Source organism: Berghia stephanieae, chromosome 6, assembly GCF_034508935.2.
Source record: "Berghia stephanieae isolate SIO BIC M18660-M18661 chromosome 6, UCSD_Bste_1.3, whole genome shotgun sequence".
In the NCBI taxonomy this organism is placed as follows: domain Eukaryota; kingdom Metazoa; phylum Mollusca; class Gastropoda; order Nudibranchia; family Aeolidiidae; genus Berghia; species Berghia stephanieae.
Window position 1 is genome coordinate 24,921,594 of NC_088365.1, and position 20,000 is coordinate 24,941,593.

The window sequence follows — 20,000 nt, forward strand, 5'->3', positions numbered from 1 at the left end:
TAATAGTTTAAAATTCAGCATTTATATAAAACACAATATCCACTTACTGTGCTCAATGCGCTTTACAAGGGGTACCCAGCCAACAGCAGTAAATAATGTTTCGGACGAGACGTGTCGCTTGTTAGGCCATATTACACGGTTTTTTTGCAGAAAAAGAATCCACTGTTCACGGCCATGTACTCATTTTACACCTGAGTACAATAACATTTCTCTGGGTTTTTTTCATAATGTATTTATCTTTTCATTGTTTTTTAAATTTTTTGTTGTTTTACAGTCCACAGCTTCTAGGAGCTTAGTACTACTTTGTTTTGTTAAATAAGGCCAGGTCAATTTTTTTTTTTTTTGGTGCATATTAAACCATGAGTTATCAAATGGGGATGATCTATATTACCTTTCCATGTGCTCGAGGTCATTGGTCACATTGCAAAGTGTGCTCAAAGTGACCCTCACAGTGAAAAGTATTCACACCTTTCGAAATATCTAACAGCACGATTGTTAATTTTGTTCAGCTTAACACATGGGTTTGTTTACAACCTTCACAAACAAAGCAGCGTGTTTACATTTGTTAAGAAATATCATCCAATTGTTGGACAGCATCAAATGTGTGATTGATGACTTGGACAAAAACCTGAATATAGATCGTTCCCACTGAGAGGACCATTGTTATTTGTCACTAATTCTATCGAAGTGAGACATTCACCTTAAATATATATCTGGTGGCTTCATCTCAAAATTATCCTTTACTAAACTCAAGGTTGTATGTATTTTGGGCGCTGGGTGGGGTTCCTACCTCTCATAGTGGGCAGGGAGGTACTTGCTGTGTCTTCTATCCCCCTGTATCGGTTTTCCAACATGCTTTCTATCTTTGTCTTGGAATGAGATTACCTAGTTTTGTCCTGGCCCTGGTCGGATACGTCGCTGGGAGGAAAACAGTCGAATGTATAGTTATAGTTTTGGAAGATATTTTTTTTCCTTGTAAATCATCTCTCTGTTATGTATTATTATTTGTTTATTTTTAACTGATGATTTGTAAACATTTGAGTGTTTTTCTCTTAGTGGGGACCTGTGCTGGTGTCTGAGTGAGACGTTTAGGTGGTCTCAAACTTAGTACTTTGATGGTGTGCTCTTGGAATCTACATCTGTTTCCTATTTGAACAAATTCCCCTTTGTCTTACCTTTTCTTGTGTGCTTTAATTGTAATTCTAGAACTTTTTACTATCCCATTTTCGTCCTTTTTAATGACGCTGATATAACCTTAATGTGTTGCAAGCGCCGTAAAACCCTTAAAAACAAACAAAAACAAACATATTTTGGGCGCTTTGAATTTTTATACTTGCCTTTGGACCAGAAGGTCAAGGGTTCAAACCCCACTCTGAGCAGTGCATAGTTGAGTCATTGGAAAAGGCTATTTACTCACATTCTCGCACCATACTCAGGTGTAAAATGTGTACCTGACCATTAACAGCCTTCTGTTTGTCGGAAAAAAATTGTGGTATCATGTCATGTCTCCTCCTACATGTTCAATGTTGCTGTTGGCTTGGGACCTCTTGTAAAATGCTTTGAATGCATTTAGTGGAATTTGAGCTAATTAAATGTTCACGTTTTTCGGGTTATTTTGTTTCTTTTTTAGAAATTTGAAGTGAAAGACTGGCCAGTTGAAGACTACGGAGAATTCTTCAGTGGCGACTCCTACATCATCCTCAATGTAAGAAATACTTAAGAAAATTTACTACTGGCTTTCTCTTTAATCTTTAAGGATTTTGCTACTCTATATTTGTAAGAAGTGAATGTAAAAAACAATGTAGATACATACTCACCCTTTAAGTTTTCGACTCCCTCCAAAACGAAACATTGGATACAGTTCTAATAATAAATGCAAAGGCTGTTTGAAAATAAGCTTGCAATATATTTTATAAAATTTCTCCATTCCTCTTTTTCTTCTCTCCCTCCTCCTCATCATCATCACCATCATCATCATCACTCAATCCAACATGGACAATGCAATTAACACCTCTGCAAAAGAAGATTACAACATACCAACAATACTGTGCTCATTATTCAAATTCTGCTCCACTTCAAAAGAAAAGGTTATTGAATTAAGAAATCCACAAATAAACAGGAGTAATATGTAATAATAATAATAATAATAATAATAATAATAATAATAATAATAATAATAATAATAATAATAATAGTAATAATTATAATATAATCATCATTATCATCATCATCATTGCTGAAAGGTTGTCTCTATAATATATTTGGACAGTAAAAACCTTTTCTTTCCTCTCTTTTAATCTAAAAATTATTTTTCCTTTCCCTGACAAAAATTTAAATCTAGACATACAAACAAGGAGACAGCGATGCCCTCCTGTACGATGTCCATTTCTGGATTGGAAAGGAAAGCTCTCAGGTCAGTTCACACTTTCTCTCTTAAATCTCATACATAGAATACTGTTTGACAAGCAGAGGGAGAGGTTTTTCTGGTTGCATGCCATGTCAGTTCACACTTGCTCTCTTAAAGCTTCTACATAGAATGCTGTTTGATAGTGTTGGGCATATAGTATCGATTGAAATATTGATATATCGATATGAATGACAATATCAAATCATGTCATTTCAAAATGCCATATCGATATCGATATATATTATGCTCGCAGTTTACCAGGGCTCCGGGATGGCTACGTGCATGGCCAAAATCGGACACACTGAGAATTATTTTTTCATTTCTTATCGACTTATAATAATGGAGCCAAAAACAACACAAAGTTAGATGATTAAAAAAAAATTTTCAGACAGAGACAATGCTGTTAACAGTCAAGTACTCATTTTACACCCAAGTATGGTGAGAGAATGTGAGTAAAGAGCCTTTTTCCAAGGACTCAACTATGCGCTGAGCGAGGCTCGAACCCAGGACCTTCCGACCCGAAAGCGAGTGTCATACCACAAGACCACATAGACGCACAACAACAAAAAAAAACAATAAAAAACATATAACCCTCTATCTGGTTTCTTAGTAAAGTATGTGTTTTTAAAAAAATGTGAATTCCATACTATCTGGGTGGGGTTCCCGACCTCCACAGTGGGCTGGGACCGTGTCTTCTATCCCCATATAGCTGTTTTCCAATTTGCTTTCTGTCTTTTTTCTTGGTATAATATTACTTGGTTTTGTCCTGACCCTGGCCGGAGTCCTTGGCTAAGAGGGAAACAGTTTTGGAAGATGATATTTTATTCCTTGTATTTCATCTCTTTGTTATGTATTATTATATTTGTGATTTTTGATGTATAATGAAATGTAAGCATTTGAGTGTATTCCTCTTTGTTGGATCTTGTGCTGGTATCCGGATGAGATTTATAGGTGATCTCAAACTTAAGTACATTGGTGGAATGCTATTGGAATCTACATCTGATTCCTATTTGTTCCCAATTCCCCTTTGTCTTACTTTTTCTTAGGTGCTTTAATTATATTTCTAGAATTTGACTATCCCATTTTCTTCCTTTTTACTGGCGCTTATATAACCTAAATGTGTTGCGTGCCGTTAAACCCTTAAAAAACAAACAAACAATTCCATACTATCCTTCGTTTCAGGATGAATACGGCACTGCTGCCTACAAAACTGTAGAGCTCGATACGTACCATGACGGCAACCCAGTGCAGCACCGTGAAGTTGAAGGCCATGAAAGCAGTCTCTTTAAATCCTACTTCAAAGATGGAATCACGTAAGCAGTTACAATGGAAGGTTGAAATTGCAAGAAGTTTGATAGAAGTTCAGAGTTTTACAATGATGCTTACCCAACAAAATCTTTTTCTTTTTTTCTTTTTTCCCTTGAGTAATTTGTTTTAACAAGTAACTATTAAGCCTTGAAGTTATGAACAGAAATAGATATCAGGGACGTCCAAATCTAACTAAGAGGGAAAGAGCTGATTTTGAGAAATGTAGAGCATTTATATAGTGTAATATCAACTAAACTTGCTCAAAGCATTTGACAAGGGGTGTCCAGCCAACAGCAACACTTAACGTATAGGGCAAGACATGACACCTGTTAGGCGATATCATTTTTTCCAACAGAGACAACACTGTTAATGGCCGGGTACTGATTTTACTCCATTTTACAGTGAGAGAATGTGAGTAAAGAACCTTTTCCAAGGATTCAACTATGCACTGCTCAGAGCGGGTCTCAAACCCTAGGCCTTTCGATCCAAAAGCGAAAATCATACCACTAGACCATACAATGTAAAAATAACAGTGGTTTCTGCATTAACACGTGTCATGTGTATTTAGAACTCATGGATATTCCTGCCAAATAACAGGATTTTGGTTAGTCTCTACTGGTCAAAAGGGAAAGGGAGGGGAGGGGGAAGGTTGGGCTATATTATAAGCTAAATAAAAGACAATTTTACTGCTGATGGTACTTGCACTTGCACAGTTAGAATGGGATGCCTTTGATATGATCGTCATCATCTTCATCGTCATTATTACAGAGGGAATGAGTGAGTTTGCTTTGTTTCATTATTGATTTTACTTAGCCTACTTGATTTGTTGATTGGAAATATTATATTCTTGTATGTTATATTGGCAATTGCCTAAAAATAAACTTTTGAAACTTTTTAAACATTATTTTTAAAATTATTTCTTGACTCTCCCAGCACTATGGAGGGTGGCTGTGCCACTGGATTCAAACACGTCACACCAGAGGAATACCAAGCTAAACTCTTCAAGTTTGCCAGAGAGTCAGATGGACATATCAGATACAAACAAGTATGTACATGACGAGAAATATAGGGTATGGAGTAGTGCCAGATGAATACAGAGAATAGAAATATATGCCATTGAGCCATTGAGCCATACAGCCACACAATTGCTTTCTGTCTTTGTCTTGGAATGGGATTACTTGGTTTTGTCCTAGCCCTTGCCGGAGTGCTTGGCTGAGAGAGAAACAGTCAAATGTATAATGTTAGTTTTGGAGGTGATGTTTTTTGTTCCCTTATAAATCATCTCTATGTTTTATACTGATAACTATATTTTTCTTTTGAATATGTTTTGTAAACATTTAAGTCTGTTCCTCTCAATGGGATCCTGTGCTGTTGTGTGAATGAGACTTTTAGGTAATCTCAAACTCAGTAGTACATTGATAGTGTGCTCTTGGATTCTTCATCTGTTCTCTATTCAAATATTTCCCCTTTGTCTCACTTTTTGTCATGTAATTTTTAAATCATAAATCTAGAATTTTTTTGCTATCCCATTTTATTCCTTTTTACTGGCACTTAGTTTAATTGACCTGAATGTATCGCAAGTTCCATAAAACCCTTTGGATGAGCATGGGTTCAAGCTATTTATACATCGTAATATCAGAAAATGAAAGGAAAAAAAACCGAACTGTTTTCTTTTTATGATAATGGTCAAATTGTGACATTTTTGTTTTCAGATTCCCCGCAACCCTAACCTCGTCACTCCTGGTGATGTGTATATTCTTGACCTTGGTGAAACTGTGTACCAATACAATGGATCTGAATCCAGCCCTATGGAAGTCGCTAAGGTGAGTTGTTGAATTGAATTGAGAGAAGAATTATAAGACTTATTGTGTGTCGGGCAAAAATGTGTTTGCTACACATAATAACTGCATTACTACATTAATTTGAAATTCATAAAAAATCAATCAAAACGGCGGAAAACTAGTCTCCCTCTCTGTGTAAGGCTATGACTCATCATCTAGTATCAGTCAAGGACTGGCTAGATTTACCTGGCGAACTAAACTGAAAGTGATAAACTCCTGTGATGAATAAACAATATTAATATATGTAAACACCAAGATTATTTTGATACAAAGGCTGGTATATTGTTGTTTCATCATAGTTATTATTTCAATACTTTCCCTTCTAAATCAGGCCATGCAATTTGTTGGGAGGATGAAGAGCAAGAGAGGAGAAATTAACTCTGTAGTCTTGGATGGTGCTGAAACAGCTACATCTGTAAGTACATTTAATTTATTCAAACACACGGCACACAGGCAGTCATTACTTGGTCCACTATTTTGGATAAATTAAAAATCAGCAGTCATAAAGATGTGTATATATAATATATATATATACACAAGGGGTCCCAAGCCAACAGCAACACTTAACTGTAGGACAAGACATGATGTCTGTAAGTACCTGGTCGTGAACAGCTTTGTCTCTGTCGGAAAAAAAATTGTAATATTGCCTAAATAACAGGCATCATATTTCGTTCTACAAGTTACGTGTTGCTGTTGATCAGGGACCCATATTAAAGTGCTTTGAGCACACTTGATGGATATTGCTCTATATAAAAGCTCTATTTTTTGGGGGGTGTTTTTTTTTTTTTTTACTTGATTTTATTTTATACCACACTTTGATACTAAGGAGGGTTTTTTTATTATCTTGCATCAGCGTCTGCCTCCAATTTCTCATTCCATGTGTTAATGACTTGACCAAGCTTCCCCTCACTTCATTCTACTGACCAAGGTGGTCATAGAGGAGACATGAGAGACGACTTTGCAGTTAGGGCCCTTCATCCATCCAGATCTGTCCTCACCTATCCTAAGTGTTTGTTGTAGATTAGGAATAATTACAATAAACCTGATCTTTCAACAAATAAAGAACAACTTTAATTGAAATAAAACATTTTGCTTCCTTAAAGCTTTCGATTACAAAACATTCCGTTACCTTCAATCTCTCTTACTAACTGACAATTCGAACTCTCTCTCTCACCAACTACACACTCTAGTCATGCACCAGACACTCACTAATTCAACCCCATTACACACAATGGTGACCATAATAGTGAACAGTTTTCACAACAGTGTTTAACTAACTCCTTCTCATTTCAGCATGATTTCTTCCAAAAACTCGACCAAGATCAAGATGAGGATATTGATGATGAGTGTGACAACTCCAAGAAATTGTTCAGGTATATATACCCTACCTTCATTGCTATGTCTGACACTATTCCTACTACTACTACTACTGCCACTGCTACTACAACTACTAGTACTTCTACTACTATTACAAGGATAGGCTGATATATAAGTACCGTTTGTTATAAATTTGTCTTCAACAGCACATACAAACATGATACGTACATTTTAAAAAAGCTTAGAATCTCAGCTACATATCGCACTATTTATTTTTCTACATAATCACCATCATGAGCAGTACAGGGCTGCCAACGCCGAACTAGTTGCCGCATGCCGTCAAGAATTACAACGATCTGCTACTACCTCCAAATCACTGCTGTAACGGTTTTCTTTTCAAATACTTCTTGAGCTGGGGGAACAAGAAATAGTCAGATGGGACAAGATCTGGACTAAATGTTGGGCTAGAGTGCTGTAGGGTCGGGTGTGGGGTCGTGCATTGTCATTGCTGCAATATTGAGTTTCAACCACGTCGAACACATGCAAGTCTGTTTTTGAGGGCTCATGGAATTGAAACATTGTTTAGAGTTCACTGTTTGCCCTTGTTTAAGAAATTCCATGGGATCTAGGCCTTCCATGTCCCAGAAAATGGTAAACAAAATCTTTCTCGCAGAGACAATGACTTTGAATTTCCTTGGGCTTTGAGAAGATTTATGCCTGCACTCCATTGACTGCAATTTGATTTCCAGGTCGTAGAGGTGGATCCAAAATTCATCACCAGTCACAATTACCTGCAGAAAAGTATCTTCTTCCTTGTCATACCGTTTCAAACGTTGGGTAAAAGTTTTTTCTCTGCATTTTCATTTCTGAAGTTAGCTGTCTTGATGTTACGACCATTAACATAGATTTCCACTAGTTTTAATTGTGGCGCATTTAGAGCCAAAAGGTATGTCTTCAAATAGCTTTTAACATTATATAAAAAGCTCATATATGCATTTATGTATGTGTTTATTTTTCAGAGTCAATGTTGAATCTCATTCAACAGAGCTTGTGAAGGAAGACGATTTCAGCAAAGATGATCTTGTCAGCGATGTAAGTTGAGTTTCTTTTTATTTCACTCTACAAAGAGGTACTGTGCAGGTATGACATCTGATCACAGTTATAGGACTAGTTTAACGTTGTTGTAATGGACAATATTTTACGTCTTTTTTTAAGATTTCCATTACAACAATGAGCCCATAATGAATCATCCGACCTGCAAATAAGTGCACGTTGGTTCAACCTGTTTTGGGAGTTTTCTTGCACGTTGAATGGGGTTCTGATAACACAGCTGTGTAGCACTTGGACAATATTTTACGTCAGTTTTTGAGATTTCCATTACAACAACGAACCCATAAAAAATTGGGTTATCAGACCTGCAAATAAGTGCATCTTGTTTGGGTGTTTATCATATTATATAATTGTAATTAGCTGTTAAAAGCCTATACTGTGTATTTATGGGTTTTATACTATTTTATACACACCTCTCAGGGTTTTATCTTAGACCAGTCCAGTGCCCTGTCGTAAAACCCTTAAAAACAAAAAAAAAACAAAGTCCAGTGCCTACTCTCTGATTTGGTGGAAATGCACTCCATAAATGTTCAAAGTTATTTCATCTATTTTTATCATCATATTTGCTTTTACTTCTACTTTCAGGATGTGTTTATCATTGACAACGGAAAAGCAGTTTATGTTTGGGTTGGTAACACTGCCTCCGATGATGAAAAGAAGAATGGATTTACCTATGCTCATGTATGTATTACTTCAATTAAGCGACCATTGTGTCAAAACAGTATTATGTCGGGATGATCCAGATGCTAAAAAGTCAAAATTAAATCCAAACTGATAAAAAATATGGTTTTTGTCATTCTAAAATTCTATCTATATTCTCCTCAATAAAACATATAAACTCAAACTCAAGCCTAGACTGATATTTTTGGTTATAAATTCAATTTTCAGTATCTTAGTCATCCTGACATCATACCGATTTGAGGTGATGGACCTGTCAAATGAGATAAAGAAATTTATGGATATTTAAAAAAACCTTTTTCAAAGTCTCAATTGTTCTGCGTATTTGTAATGTTTTACAAAATTATGAGTTCAACAACATAATAAGATTCTTTAGACTTTCTATTTTCTATATTTTTTGATAGCACAACCAAGCAGCAAGGAAATAACATTACATCCATATTTTATCCTTTAAAGACAGATTTACGAAAAATGATTGAAAAATAATTTAGTTGATTATGGACTATGCCAGTCAGAAGTGAGTCATCCTTCCTATGAATTTTGTTTTTTTAAAAAGAGAAATAAAACATCAGATTTTGAATTGTCGAAAGATAAACTGTTTTATGAAAACCATGAAATTTGGAGTGTTATTGACATGGAATTCATCAATTTCAGTGGGAAGATGTTTATATCCAACAACAAAAGGTATAAATAAATCAATTGGACAACGCCTACTTCAGCACAAAAACAAATGACTGGTGTTGCCCACAATAAGGCCATCCCAATGGATTTTTTATGTTTGCTTGTTTTTTTTTGGCATAATTTATGTGTGAAATATAAACAATCAAGGTCATGCCACCCACTTTGTAAAAACAACTGATAAGTCGAGGACTGATTTTTTAAAGATGTTTTTTCTCCTCTTGTATTTTCCTTACTTGCTTTGTCTGTCACTGTTTCATATACCCTTTTTCTTTATCTTACACCAGTGCCTGCTCCATAATTTATCAATTTGATACGTATAAGTTTAAAGAGTGATAAAGAATGAGACGTCAATTATTCTTAAGCACAATTTAATGATTTTCCAATCATTCATCTCTCTCCCCAACATCCAGAACTACCTGTGCTCATCCAAGTTCCCATGGAAACCAATCACTGTTCTCAAAGAAGGTCAAGGCTGTATTGAGACCGCCATCAGCGCTTAAATCCGCCAACCCTAGGTCGGGTTACTTCAGTTATAATTTCTCCAAGACTGGGAAACCAAAATGCTGCTTTGGTGTTACGCTGAATAAAGGGTCCTGTCTAATCAAAACCCTGCATGCTATCACTTTTTTGTTTTTGTTGATTATTGTATTTTTTTTATAAGATATCACTAATGACAATTATGTTTCTTTTCTTCCTCTCATTCGCAATTAAAACTTATCATGTGATATTGTCTCCCTAATTACTTTATAATTTATTAATTTTTCTTTTCAAATCCAAATGAATGTCTCTTCCATTTTTCTTAATTGAACTTTTAAAAGAATTGAAATTTAAAAGATTTGTTTTCATATTATTTTTCATAAGGTCCAAAAGTTAATTTGCTCATTGTGAAACACTGATAAACGTTTGGAATATGCATCTTTTTAACCTTGAGTTTTTAAAGGTTTGGAAAGGATATTATAATTTGTATTTTACAAGTAATAAAATACGAAAAATTAATTTAAAACTAAGTCACTATAACTATAACTGCTGGTGCTTTATTCAGTTGATCTACTTTTAATTTTAAGTTTTGTTGTAACTTTATTTATACAATATTCATCTATATACACATTGTGGCTTATTATGAATATTTAATTCATATTAAACTCATACATAGTATTATTTCAAATGAGACTTAGTCTTGATTTTCTCGTTAGAAAGTTTATCTTCACTCGTCTTGTCTTGTCTTGTGTCACACATATCAACATCATACACACAGACATGGCACCAAACTCCTGTCTTTTGTGTTATTAAACATTTTTTTTTTTAATTAAAAAAAAAAAAAAGCTCTTCCGCTGGGTGGGGACCTGACCTCCCATAGTGGGCATGGAGGCACTTACTGTGTCTTCTATACCCCTATCTGTTTTCCAACTAGATTTCTATCTTTGTCTTGGAATGAGATTACTTGGTTTTGTCCTGGCCCTGACCGGATACCCTTGCTGAAAGGAAAACAGTCAAATGTAAAGTTAGTTTTGGGAGGTTATTTTTTCCTTGTAAATCATCTCTCTTGTTATGCACTGTGTTATGTTTTGTTTATATATATATATATATATATATATATATATATATATATATATATATATATATATATATATATATATGATTTGTAAACATTTGAGTGTATTCCTCTGAATGGGGACCTGTGCTTGTGATTGTGACTTTTAGCTGATCTCAAACTAAGTACTGGGTGGTGTTCCTGACCTCCCATAGCGGGCAGGGAGGTACATACTGTGTCTTCTATCCCCTTATATCTGTTTTCCAACATGCTTTCTGTCTTTGTCTTGGAATGAGATTACTTGGTTTTTTTCCTGGCCCTGGTCGGAGTCCTGGCTGGGAGGGAAACAGTCGAATGCATAGTTATTGTTTTGGGAGATGATATTTTTTTCCTTGTAAATCATCTCTCTGTTACTGTTATGTATTATTATATGTGTTATTTTTAATGCATAATGTTAGCATTTGAGTGTGTTCCTCTTTGTTGGGTTTTGTTCTTGTGTCAGGATGAGACATAGGTGATCTCAAACTAAGTACATTGGTGGTATGCTCTTGGAATCTACATCGGAACCCTATTTGTTCCCAGTTCCCCTTTGTCTTACTTTCTCTTGGGTGCTTCAATTGTAATTCTAGAACTTTTTACTATCCCATTTTCTTCCTTTTTACTGGCGCTATGACCTAAATGTGTTGCAAGCGCCGTAAAACCCTTAAAAACAAACATCAAACTAAGTACTTTGATAGTGTACTCTTGGAATCTATATCTGTTCCCTATTTGATCCAACTCCCCTTTTGTCTTAATTTTTCTTGGGTGCTTTAATTGTAATTCTAAAACTTAATACTATCCCATTTTCTTCCAAACAATATAAAAATAAACTAAAAATTATGCCCTTCCGCTGGGTGGGATTCCTGACCTCCCATAGTTGGTAGGGAGGCAATTATTGTGTTTGCTATCACCCAATATGTTTTACAACATGCTTTCTTTGTCTTCGAATGAGATGACTTTAGATAGGTTTTGTCCTCGCCATGGCTGGGAGAGAACCAGTCAAATGTATAGTTCCGAGTTTTGGGAGATATTTTTTGTCTTGTAAATCAACTCTCTGTTATGCACTGTATTAATTTTTTTTTTTTACATATATATGATTTGCAAACTATTGAGTCTGTTGTTCTTTGTGGGGAGCCAATGACTCGGGCCAGAGCCAGGACAAAACTAAGTAATCCCATTCCAAGACAAAGACAGAGAGCAAACTAAGAACAGATATAGGGGGATAGAGACACGGTAAGTGACCTCGTGCCCGCTATGGGAAGAGCAGTAAGCAAACAGTCGCTCAGCGATATGATTTACAAAAAAGAAATCTTTCCTCCATAGGTGTAGAAAATTGAGAGAGAAAGAGGAGAGACTTCGTTCTACTTTTTGATTTTGTTGTCATATTTTGTAGTTGTGTCCCTAGTTTTGTTCATCCATAAAAGCGCACACTACCCAAGTACTTTGTTTGAGATCACCCAAACGTCTCATTCAGACACAAGCACAGGTCCCCACAAAGAGAAATACACTCAAATGTGTATGTTCTTAAGGGTTTTACAGTGCTTGCAACACATTAAGGTCATATCAGCACCAGTAAAAAGGAAGAAAATGGGTTAAGTTTTAGAATTACAATTAAAGCACCTAAGAAAAGGTAAGACAAAGGGGAATTGGTGTTCAAATACGAAACGGATGTAGATTCCAAGTGCACACTATCCAAGTACTTAGTTTGAGATCACCCAAATGTCTCATTCAGACACAAGCACAGGCCCCCATGAAGAGAAATACACTCAAATGTTTATGTTCTTAAGGGTTTTACGGCGCTTGCAACACATTAAGGTCAGTAAAAAGGAAGAAATTGGGATAGTAATAAGTTTTAGAATTAAAATTAAAGCATCCAAGAATAAGGCAGACAAAGGAGAATTGGTTCAAATAGGCAACAGTTGTAGATTCCAAGAGCACACTATCAGTGAGTTTGAGATCACCTAAAAGTCTCATCCAGACACAAGCACAGGTCCCCACTAAGAGGAATACACTCAAATGTTTACAAATCATATAATACATAAATAAAACATAACACAGTGCATAACAGAGAGATGATTTACAAATAAAAAAATATCTCCCAAAACAAACTATACATTTGACTGTTTCCCTCTCAGCCAGGGTCAGGACAAAACCAAGTAATTTCATCCCAAGACAGACAGAAAGCAAGTTGGAAAGAAGATAAAGGGGGATAGAAGACACAGTAAGTGCCTCCCTGCCCACTATGGGAGGTCAGGAACCCCAGAAGATTATAGAATTAGTCAAAAGATTTAGTAGATCCAGCTAGCAAGCACCAAATAAATTGTATTGTAAAGCAAAGGGACTTAATTCAACAGTGATCAGAAGCCTCCCACATTGAGCAGGGAGGTCACATGAAATCAAAGGTCTGATCCGCCCAAAATTAAATAAAACATGGTGCGCAAAGTTCGTATGCAGACCTGCCAACCATTCACATTCCAAAAGTGGAATCAGAACGCCTGAAAATAGGAATTTGAGACATAAAATAGGAATTTCACCTCTTTCCCCCTTTGTCTTGCTTATCCTTGGGTGATTTAATTGTAGAACTTACTAACCCATTTTCTTCCTTTTTACTGACGCTGATACGATGTTAATGTGTTGCAAGCGCCGTAAAACCCTTAAAATCAAAAACAAAACCATCGATATTTTAAAATGTTTTTAACGGTTTTACACTTGCGACACATTTAGGTCACATCAGCTCAAGTAAAAAAAGAAAAAGAAAATGGAAGTCAAAATATTCTAGATTTACAATCAAAACACCCAAAAAAAGTAAGACAAAGGGAATTGATTCAAATAGGGAACAGATGTAGATTCCAAGAGCATACCATCAATGTTCTTAGTTTGGGATCACATGAAAGTTCGTTTTGTTTTTAATGGTATGTACCTCCCTGCCCACTCCCTGCCCACTATGGGAGGTCAGGAACCCCACTCAGACATGAAAGTTTCATCCAGACACCAGTACAGGATCCCACGAGGAGGAACACATTCAAATGTTGACAATACAAAATTAACAATACGTAACAGAGAGCTGATTTACAAGGAGAAAAAAACATCATCTCTCAAAACTAACACTACACATTTGACTGTTTCCCTCCCAGCCAGGACAAAACGAGTAATCTCATTCCAAGACAAAGACAGAAAGCAAGTTGGAAAACAGATATAGGGAGAAGAGAAGACACAGTAAGTGGCTTCCTGCCCACTATGGGAGGTTAGAAACCTCACCCAGAGGGAGAAGATAGAATAATCAAGAATTCTAGATTTATAATTATAAGCAACCAAGATGGAAAGGAAGGAGACACCTAGAGCAACTATCAATGACTTATTTTGAGATCACTAAAAGTCTAAAAAGTCCCATCCAGACACGAGCACAGAATCACACAAAGAGGAAAACAAAAAATGTTTACAAAATTTGATATTCAAAACAAAAACAAAAAACCCATGACAGTACATAACAGAGAGAGATTTACAAGGGAAAAAATAAATCGTCTCCAAAAACTATATCCCTCTCAGCTGAGGACTCCAACCAGGTAATCTCATTCCAAGACAAAGACAGATAGCAACCTGGAACCTGAAAAAGATAGGTGGATAGAAGAGCTCAAAAGACCCCACCCAGACAGTAAAATTAAATGAGCTTTTATATAGTGCAAAATCCACTTCAACGTTCTCAAGGCACTTTACAAGGGGTTCCTGGTCAACAGCAACACTTAACATTTAGGACAGGACATGACACCTGTTAGGCGATATTACAATTTTGTTTCGGACAGAGACAATGCTGTTAATGGCCAGGTACTCATTTTAAACCGGAGTATGTTGAGACAATATGAGTAAAGAGTCTTTTCCAAGGACTCAACTATATGCAGAGCAATCCGAAAGTGAGTGTCATACCACTAGACCACATAGCCGCACAAATTATAACATAAAAATAATAACTTTACAATGTAAACACAGCCCAATGAGATGATCTAAGAAGAAAAAACTCATCTAGCACAAAAAGAAGTCTCCATATGACCATCACCCTAAAAGCAAGAGAGCTTCATGGAACACAGACTAAAACAAGTGGTACCATGGATGCAAACAGCAAAAACTTATGAGCCCTGATCCACGAGGAATGCTCAAGACTCCATATTATAGGTAGAGAATCGCAAAATATATAGAAAACAAACACAGAAGTATTAAACATTTGTTAGGATTTTTATTTTTTAAATTATCATTTGGAACAACATAAACAAAATATGTTCTGTCATGCAATGCACCCACACGCGCTACCCAATTTCCATGATTTAAAAACACTACACTACCCTTCCTTGCAGCAGTGAATGAACAAGCGTAGAGATTTTACATCCTTATTATATTCATCTATTTTACAAAAGGACTTACAATCCTCTTAGCTGTCTTGGGCAAATACCAAATGCTGATGACAATAAATAAATGATTCTACCTGTACGTAACCATGACTAAGTAAGTTTCATTTTAGATGCAAAATAAAATATCGTAAATACATGAAGGGAAGTTGATAATGAATTGGCCAAGGAACTACATTCAATCAGTTTTAAAAGTTCTACACACCATTTACTCAAGAAACTCACATTTCACACACTATCATACATATACTTCAAAGTAAGACAATGAAATATGATATAAAATCAATTATTTTTTTTTAAAGAATGGTTTCCTGGTAAACATCAAATCTTTCTCAAAGTAGAGATTCAGATTTAAACGACAAGCCTAGCACTATTTTTTAAATTTCTCAAGTGAGAATTGATAACAAGTGGTAATGAATGTTCAGACAGTGTATCCGTTTGTTAACAATTGTTGAAGTATTCTCTTACACATAAGTAGCTACTGATGTGACCTATTGGGACCAGCCCATGCCCCAATGTACAAAGACATTGTACACGACCCATTCAAAAACTTTTCCGACATAGTTCTACTTTAAGTTTGCAAATGACTTTGGTAATTTGATTAGCTATTCATCTTACATTAAATATACAATTCATTTGTCAGTCATACACACTTTCAGCTCCATAACCCTTACACCTACTACTTAACAACTGACTCGCACTTTGCACACATGATAAAAATGAGGGCAGAAGACAATAACTTAGAAAAGCAGTGTGCTCATTCCTCCCATTTCACTCTGTTCCTTGACGAAATATTCAAAGTACTGGTAGATAATTGTCACAGCCAATAAAATTCCAGTTCCGCTTCCAATGGCGCCTGAAAAAAAAAAGAGAAAGGGATGACATAGTCAGATCATAGCAGAATTTGATAATGCAATTTGATCCATTGATAAGCTTATTTCCTGACAGCAATAAACAATGATTCATGCTTTGAATTTGAACCCTTTTCTTGACAGGCGGCAAGTGCAATTTTTTTTAGTAGCACCCTGCTCGTTCAAACTGAGCTAATGATGACTAGATCCTCAGAATGGAGATGAATTAAGGGCACAGGACCTGAAATCTTCAGTAGGCCCAGCGTACTTACAGAAATATCTAATTTTAGACTACAAAGGAGGAATTTGGGGACATGCCGAACTCTGGTATTTTAGAAAATTGGATGCCAAACAATGCATTCTAGGTAAAACGAGTAGAGGATTACAAACTTACCTCTAACCAAACTAAACAAACAAAAAAAAAAAAAACCCAATAAACAACTACACTTACCCAAGAAATCAGCCAAAACAGATAAAGCTCCAATGCAAAGTCCTCCAAAGGCAGCAGCGGTAGGGATGTACCTGTTCAATTCCTTAATCATGGACTTCTCACGATGGCCTCTCATGACCATTTGCTGTTCTTTCAATTGTTTGGCAACCTATAAATGAAGAATAAAAATGTATCTGTAACAATATTTTGACAAACAGTAAAATCAAAGACATCTATGACAAACCCTTTCATCAGATATGAACATTATTTTCCATTTTTCACAACTGGCGGAAAACACAATAATGACAGGAAAAGCATTTTCTGCATGGGCCACACAATAAATCAAAATCCAATTGAGATTTGGTGATTATAGTTGCTGTTTTTGATAGATCAACTCTTCCTGGAGCTGTGGTAGCAAAATGGTGGCGAAATTTTGCACCTTTATATTTTTAAAGGATTTTTTACCGAGCGAAAGTGGCGTTTTGAAGACACGAAGGTTTTACTTTCGTTTTTAGAATGGATCAAATGAGGTAAGTGAATCAACAGTTTCCATTTAAGGTTAACTTTATGTTTTGTTTTTAACAAAAGTTAGATGTATTAACTACAATTTGTATGATTTAAAAATTTAAAAAATTATTTCCATCTTTGTTTATAAGTTATTTCCTGCATATTATGTAATCGCGTTATTTTCGTGTCTCCGATGTGACAAAGGAAACTTAATTCTATATATCAGGCAAGCTTTGAAATTTTTAACTACAAATTTGTTCAAGTGACTAAAATTAGGCTAGGAAACTTGTAAAATTAACAAACCAAAAAAATTAACATTTTTAGTTGTTTTTAGAGTGAATAATGGGGTATGGGAGTTTCGTGTCTTCAATTTTCTGCCCGTGCACCAAATTTCAATATCCTATTTTATTATTAATTATGATAGAAAGTGTTTGAAAATTGATTGGAGACATTAATCTTGCTCTGGTTTTGTGTTTTAAACTTTGATTTTTGGCTTGAAATTTTTGAAAAAGTTTTTTTTGAGAAAAAATAAAGTTTGGTGTCACCTGCGTGGGCACCATCTGCATGGGCACCAGAAATTCTGAAATGTGTGAACTTGGACATTGGTGATGAATATACAGTTCATAAATGTAAACTTTGGTAACATATGCTGAATATTTCAATGTAAGTACAAATCTGAACATTTCTAGCTGTTTAAGAACACAAATTGCTAATCAATTGAATTTTGTAAACATTTAATATTAAATATATTGATTGCCTCTTTTATCTCAGAATTTTTGTGTCACTACAACATTCACTCTGCTTTTAGGGAGGATGCAGCGTTGGGATCTGACCATCTGATCTAAAAGCATTTTATCCAGTATGAAAATTTTGTAAAGCTACAATACAAGATACACAGGCTTGAGAGATATTACTCCACAACTGAATTTGCTAACCGATATGGATAAAATCCGTAATAGCGTCTAAGTACTGAATTACATGTTGAAAGGAAAAAATGCTGTACGACTTGCCAAAATGTTCCAGAAAAAAAATTTGTTATCAGATTTTAGACTTATTTATATATATCTTTTTATTAGATTCATATGCTACATCATTTCATATCCTCACACTTGAACCTCTGTGGTGTAGCAAACAACAGTTATAAGTGTGAGTATTTGTTCTTAAAAACACCTTTCGTATGCGCAATTATAAGCCTTATTTTCTCAAGAGAGTAATCAAATATGTTTAAAGCAGTGGAAATCAAATATGCTTAAAGCAGTGCTTTTGTCATCAACTATGTCTTTATATATTGCTTTTACTTTTATACCAGGTACTGGAGGAGATGGAGTTTCACCGTGCAGTTCTCCCAAGGAATAGCGGGCCAATTTATTTATGCGCATATGCAGAGCAGAGTGTATGATTTGTAAAAGAGGACCCTCCAGACGTCTATTCCTGGGTTGTCACCCGTTTTGACAATATAATTGAAAACAAGGACCCATTTTTTTTCCAGTTGAAATGAAAGTTTAAAATACTACAAAAAATATTTTTTCGTTATTTGTCTCATGTAATTATCCCCCTTGTTGTATAATAAAGTTAGTTTCTATACAAAGTACAAAATATATTCTGTCTGTTATTTATTTTTAAAAAGTGGACCTGTGTATGTGTATTTTGAATCATTTTTCACTTCAGATTGTTAACATTTCTTTTCATTTTGCATTTCCATGTAAATCAGGGTCACCGTTGATTGACCTACTTTTTAAAGTTACATAATCGTCTCCTGCTCATAATTTTTACAAATTCTGAATCATCATATTTCAAGCTTTAAAATGATATATGACACTTATTTGTAGATAAAAGATGAAAATTGACAAAAACGGGCCTGTCAAAGTAGATGATTTCAGATCTAGTCTGTTTTCCGCCAACTGCAAAGGTATTGAAATTCCAGTCAATATAGTAGAATCTTTATCTTTTAATGTTAAAACATAATGAAGTGAAATTTCGGGGGAAAAAGGACACTGGTGTAAAGAACAGTCCAAAGCTAAAAAAATACAAGAGAAAAGTGAGCGAAACTACGAGTTTCATACAATTATGACTACAACTATAATCAAAACAGCACAATGCTGCAAACATCTTGATGTAAGCACCACAAAAAATGGGAAGCATTGAGGTATGGGTTTTTAACAAATAAATAAAATGAGAATTCTTTATAAAATCTGACAGTAATAACTGGACTTGAAACCTAAACTGGGCATGGAGAGCTCTGTCATGCCAATTCAAAGTGTCAATAAAAAAGTTCGACATCAATTAATCGACGTATTGCCATTTGTAAATCATGGGTTGTAATTTGATGTATTTTTACAAGACATTACACCTCTCAACCAATTGTTGGTTTGAATTTTGTTTCTGTACTTTTTAATCCCCCCTTACCACCATCCTAAACGTGTAGAGCAAAAATTTACCAATCAATCGAATAGAAGTAAGATGATTTACTAACCATCACTTGACTGTCAAATAAATGTTATGTTCAACCCAAGACCGAAAGTCAAATATATAATATACTTACATCTCTAGCACTTGAACCAGACACATCAATCCATGTCTTGGAGAAGAATGCACAGGATCCAAGCATAAAGACGATATAGAGGACAGCATGGATAGGGTCCTCCAGTATATGTCCTAACGTCTCTGGTGGTGAGAAGTAATAGCATAAACCTCCGACAGGGTAGGAACGAGCTGGGCCGCCACCACCAACATCCTGAAATAATCACAAGCAAGCATGAGAATAAAATCATAAATATTTCACAGGGACCAATTTTTCAGACCTAAAACGGGTATGCACAACACTGTCATGATCCAAAACAGCAGTATGTTTGGACTATTACATAATATAATCTAGATTTAGATATTTTTCTGCTCCTTGTTTT

General features: G+C 35.3%; 3 protein-coding genes across 5 annotated transcripts in view; 1 reads left to right on the top strand and 2 right to left on the bottom strand.

Moving 5' to 3' along the window:
- The window catches only part of LOC144974741 (gelsolin-like protein 2), a 26,150-nt gene extending 15,643 nt beyond the window's left edge, over window positions 1-10,507 (top strand). For all 3 annotated transcript variants that reach the window (XM_078917951.1, XM_078917952.1, XM_078917953.1), the window contains exons 5-14: window positions 1,631-1,705; window positions 2,342-2,413; window positions 3,590-3,720; window positions 4,649-4,760; window positions 5,428-5,538; window positions 5,888-5,971; window positions 6,850-6,929; window positions 7,893-7,965; window positions 8,569-8,664; window positions 9,753-10,507. In XM_078917951.1, coding sequence (XP_078774077.1) covers window positions 1,631-1,705; window positions 2,342-2,413; window positions 3,590-3,720; window positions 4,649-4,760; window positions 5,428-5,538; window positions 5,888-5,971; window positions 6,850-6,929; window positions 7,893-7,965; window positions 8,569-8,664; window positions 9,753-9,842 — 924 coding nt within the window. In that variant the 3' untranslated portion in view covers window positions 9,843-10,507. The remainder of the gene's footprint in view (window positions 1-1,630; window positions 1,706-2,341; window positions 2,414-3,589; window positions 3,721-4,648; window positions 4,761-5,427; window positions 5,539-5,887; window positions 5,972-6,849; window positions 6,930-7,892; window positions 7,966-8,568; window positions 8,665-9,752) is intronic.
- The window catches only part of LOC144974752 (uncharacterized), a 357,750-nt gene that overhangs the window by 34,945 nt on the left and 302,805 nt on the right, over window positions 1-20,000 (bottom strand). The gene's annotated exons all lie outside the window — the stretch shown is intronic.
- Window positions 15,121-20,000, bottom strand: part of LOC144974744 (protein transport protein Sec61 subunit alpha) — a 17,677-nt gene continuing 12,797 nt past the window's right edge. Inside the window, exons 10-12 of the mRNA XM_078917955.1 lie at window positions 19,640-19,831; window positions 16,612-16,759; window positions 15,121-16,165 (exon numbers count right to left, since the gene is read on the bottom strand). Of these exons, the coding sequence (XP_078774081.1) occupies window positions 16,050-16,165; window positions 16,612-16,759; window positions 19,640-19,831 (456 nt within the window). The 3' untranslated portion in view covers window positions 15,121-16,049. The remainder of the gene's footprint in view (window positions 16,166-16,611; window positions 16,760-19,639; window positions 19,832-20,000) is intronic.